The following is a 4212-nucleotide window of genomic DNA, read 5'->3' on the forward strand; positions in this document are numbered from 1 at the left end:
TTTAACTATAATCAAGTGTGTAAGGGACTCTATTGGTTGGTAAACTCTTTCTTTCAGATACTGGTAAACTTTCAATGGATTGGTTTTCTACTATATCCACAGTTACCAATACAGTCAAATATGGTTAGTACCAAAAGTTCATAGATATCAATTTATAATTTTTATGTAGTTTACTTATCTATTTAATATTGTTTAAATTATAGGTTGTATGCTTTAAGAAACATGATTTCTATAATTCTATTCTAAACTTTATATAAGTAAAGGAAATACAAAAAACATGTGATGATAAGCATGTAGTTTAGTCATTTGTCTCGCTAGAAACTAGAAAGCTTTGCCATGACCATATTATCTGCATTTCAATAATTATTTACTTGAATATATGTACACAAGAAATCATTTGAGGCTGTATTACATTCGATGTAAATCAATATATGATAGTTTATTCCTTACCTTTTTATCAAATTTGATTCCTTGAGAAAGAGAAAATATGTACCAACCTATTGGACTATCCCTTGGTTCCTGGCAAAACCTAAAAAGGAATATTTTAGTGGGGCATCTGTTATCAGTAAATTGGTAGATTACATTGTCAATGCTTCTTGAATATTCGATGGAAACTGTATCCGAATTGATAGACACGTGTATTCTACGATAAATTACCATGTTACCCCTTGCAAATTAGGTTGCTGAACATTTTGCCTATCAAACCATAGGAATTTTTTTTAGCTTCACATTATTTCATAAAAACTTTCTTGTACTGATTTACTAAGTATCATGTGTCTACATTCCCATTGGCGTTTAATGATAAGGATTTCATACAACCTATTAAGCCATATACGGTACAGTAATGGGTACCATAGTATTAACCCTCTGTTTGCTATTTCTAGTAAATTCGTCTCTACAGGATTTCCCTTTCCGTAATACATCATTATCATGGGATGAAAGAGTGGATGATCTGGTAGGACGATTGACACTTGATGAAATCCAACTACAGATGGCTAAAGGTGGTGCCGGAATAAATGGACCGGCTCCTGCAATTGACAGACTTGGAATCAAACCATATCAATGGGATACTGAATGTCTTCATGGTGATGTTGGACACAATGCCACAGCGTATCCTCAATCTATTGGACTAGCTGCAACCTTCAGGTATTTAATGTCATCAACATTCCTATGGTGTATTCATGTCAACTGGTGAATTTCCTAAGAGAATGATCACGTGAAATTTTATTAGTATGTCAAATTCCATCATCTTAATTTCTGAAAAAAAAGGTAACCAAACAAACAGCTATTCGTGTATATGTTTTCATCTGATGGAAATATCTTAGAAAAGTGTCTAAACTACATCAGAACGCTGTTTTTTTTGTATATGGTTTACTGTTGTGTTATAGCTAGTTTAAACTTCTCTTTGAGGCTTTTGATCATACGGTGCAATGTTCTAGCAAGCATTTGTCATTTCAGTACAGATCTGATATTTAGAATGGCTGAAGCTACAGCAGTAGAAGTTCGAGCTACTAATCATGCTAATGTACAGAACGGATCGTATAAGGGTCATACTGGACTGAGCTGTTTTGCACCAGTTATAAATATTATGAGAGATCCTAGATGGGGTCGCAATCAGGTAACAAAAATGGCATTTCATACAACATTTACATAGGGTATTTCATTCATAATAAGTGTATAGTGTATACAGGTCATGTAAAGTTCATATTACTTTCATCTTTAAAAGGATCATCAAAAATCCAATTTCCATGTCGAACATACAAGTTGGTCAAGTTAAGAATCTATATCAGATGGAGATTTGCATGCATTACAATTATCACAGCAGGGGTTTTCAATCCTTTTTTTATTACCTCTTTCAGGATCCTGATATATATTACCCACTTTTCCATTATAAATTCTTAGTATTTCGTGATCTTTCTTTGCAATCTTTTTCATGTCGGAGAATATAGCCGGACTGAATAGGACGACTTAGATAATCATTTTTCACAAATTTTATGCAATGCTTCAACCCCCAGGTTAATTACTGACAGGTTGAAAACCCCTGATCTAAAGGTTCTCTTGCTTCTGTTCTAAGTTAGGCAGCTTGTGTTTTGAGTAGTGTAGTGTAGATTGAAATGTATACCGTTTGAAACTTCAGTGCAAATATTTTCAAATATTATAGGAAACCTATGGAGAAGATCCTGTTCTTAATGGTATGTTATCACAAGCTTATATTAAAGGTTTACAAGGAGATCATCCTAGATATGTTAGAGCTAGTGGTGGTTGTAAACATTTTAATGTTCACGGTGGACCAGATAATGTTCCTGTGTCTAGAAGTTCTTTTGATGCCCAGGTTAGAAAAATATAGAATTTTAGATACACTAGTTTATTGTTGAAAGAAAATAATGCTAGGATATAAACACTAGCATCTCCTTAAACATTCAAGATATACCCATAGACCCTGAATCACAGAAGCATGCTTTTTACTCTACTTTATTGCATTAATTTTCAGGTTAGTATAAGAGATTGGAGGACAACGTTTCTACCAGCGTTTAGATATTGTGTTGAAGCTGGTACATACAGTCTTATGTGTAGTTATAACAGGTAACATATTTTTCTGAATTGAGGACTGAAAAATTTAATACCTCAATGCTGGGATGACAGTGTCTATACTTGCACGTTACACTTAAATTATGTTAAAACGTTTCCATATTGACATCAATTGAAACTGAATTTCAGAATCAATGGAGTTCCAGCCTGTGCTAACGAGTTTCTACTAACTGAAGTTTTAAGAAAAGAATGGGGATTTAAAGGTTATGTTGTCAGTGATGAAGAAGCTTTAGAAAATGTAATTTATCGACATAAATATGTCAATAACACAGTAGATGCTGCTACAGCATGTGTTAAAGCAGGATGTAATCTGGAACTTTCTGGTAGACAAGAAAAAAATGAAGTTTACATGTCAATAAGTAAGTTAAATCATATATGTGAAGCCCACAAATCTAAATATTGATGATGATGATGGCCGCCTTTCATTGTAGAAGATGTTTGCGTTGGTGGTTGATGTGTTCAATTCTGGACAAAATAAGTCATCTCACAAATATTGCACTTGAACCCTGATGAGCAGTCTGCTGTGACGTTTCTCCCTAGCCTTACGGTTGGCTCTCTTCTCCTTTGTTTCTGATAGTCGCCTCTCTTCTGCTTTTCTGTTTTTTACTGGTTAAATTTTCCAGCATTGAATAACTTAAAAGGTAGTTAATAATACTGTACTGTTGTCAGCTCATAATATTTATTTTTAGGCGATGCAGTTTCTCAGGGTAAACTGACAGAAGATTTGGTACGAGAGAGAGTGAAACCATTGTTTTATACTAGAATGAGGTTGGGAGAATTTGATCCACCAGAAATGAATCCCTACGCCTCAATTACTACTGATGTTATTGAAGAAAAAGCTCACAGAGATCTAGCTGTAGAAGCTTCAATGAAATCCATGGTTTTGTTGAAAAATGATGGATTCCTGCCACTGCAACAAACATCTTTCAATAAAATAGCCGTAAGACTTTTTAATATGTTTATTGTTATGGACTATGTTTATATATTTGAAAAGCATAATGACCTAAACAAAAAACACGAGCACCCAAAGTCATAAATCGTGGCGTAATAACCACCCACGCTTCATAGCTTCTCGATGTACCAATGCACCAATGTTATGAAGCTTTATACTTCAGCATCAGTGTATGTGTAAACTGATAGGAAGCATTCGCCGAACACTAGTTCTAGCACGGTTGTATCTCATTTCTTTTATTACATGATATCTGTTGAACACTATATCCCCATCGGAGGTCAGTCAAATCAGAAAATGTGGAACAATAACTTATGTATCCACGTACCCATACAGCATAACTTAAAAAAACTACTCCTGTAAGTCTGTCGTTGTTTTAGGTTGTTGGACCTTTTGGTGATAGTGCTTACATCATGAACGGTGATTACCAAGCTTCACCAGATCGTCAATTTATAACAACACCAAGACAGGGTTTATCATCATTAGCTTCTAGTACTATCTTTGCTCAAGGTTGTGATGATGCTAAATGTAAGAGCTATGATTCTAACTCGGTCAAATCTGCTGTTGATGGTGTTGATGTGGTGTTTATTTGTCTTGGATTAGGTAAGTAGGTTTTCTTAGTTTAAAAACTGCAATGAAATGTGACATTAAAACTTAAATAACTGAAACACTCT

The 4212-nt window shown here is 34.4% G+C and overlaps 1 protein-coding gene across 1 annotated transcript; it reads left to right on the plus strand.

Moving 5' to 3' along the window:
* Positions 1 to 844: 844 nt before the first annotated feature.
* Positions 845 to 4149, plus strand: LOTGIDRAFT_154011 (hypothetical protein; the record flags this gene model as incomplete). The annotated part of the gene is made up of 7 exons (XM_009061745.1): positions 845 to 1146; positions 1459 to 1618; positions 2162 to 2332; positions 2492 to 2583; positions 2719 to 2948; positions 3279 to 3529; positions 3919 to 4149. The coding sequence occupies 7 exons, from the start codon at positions 845 to 847 to the stop codon at positions 4147 to 4149; spliced, it is 1437 nt and encodes a 478-aa protein (XP_009059993.1).
* Between the last annotated feature and the right edge of the window lie 63 nt (positions 4150 to 4212).

The sequence above is a fragment of the Lottia gigantea genome, assembly GCF_000327385.1.
Source record: "Lottia gigantea unplaced genomic scaffold LOTGIsca_5, whole genome shotgun sequence".
Lineage (NCBI taxonomy): Eukaryota > Metazoa > Mollusca > Gastropoda > Lottiidae > Lottia > Lottia gigantea.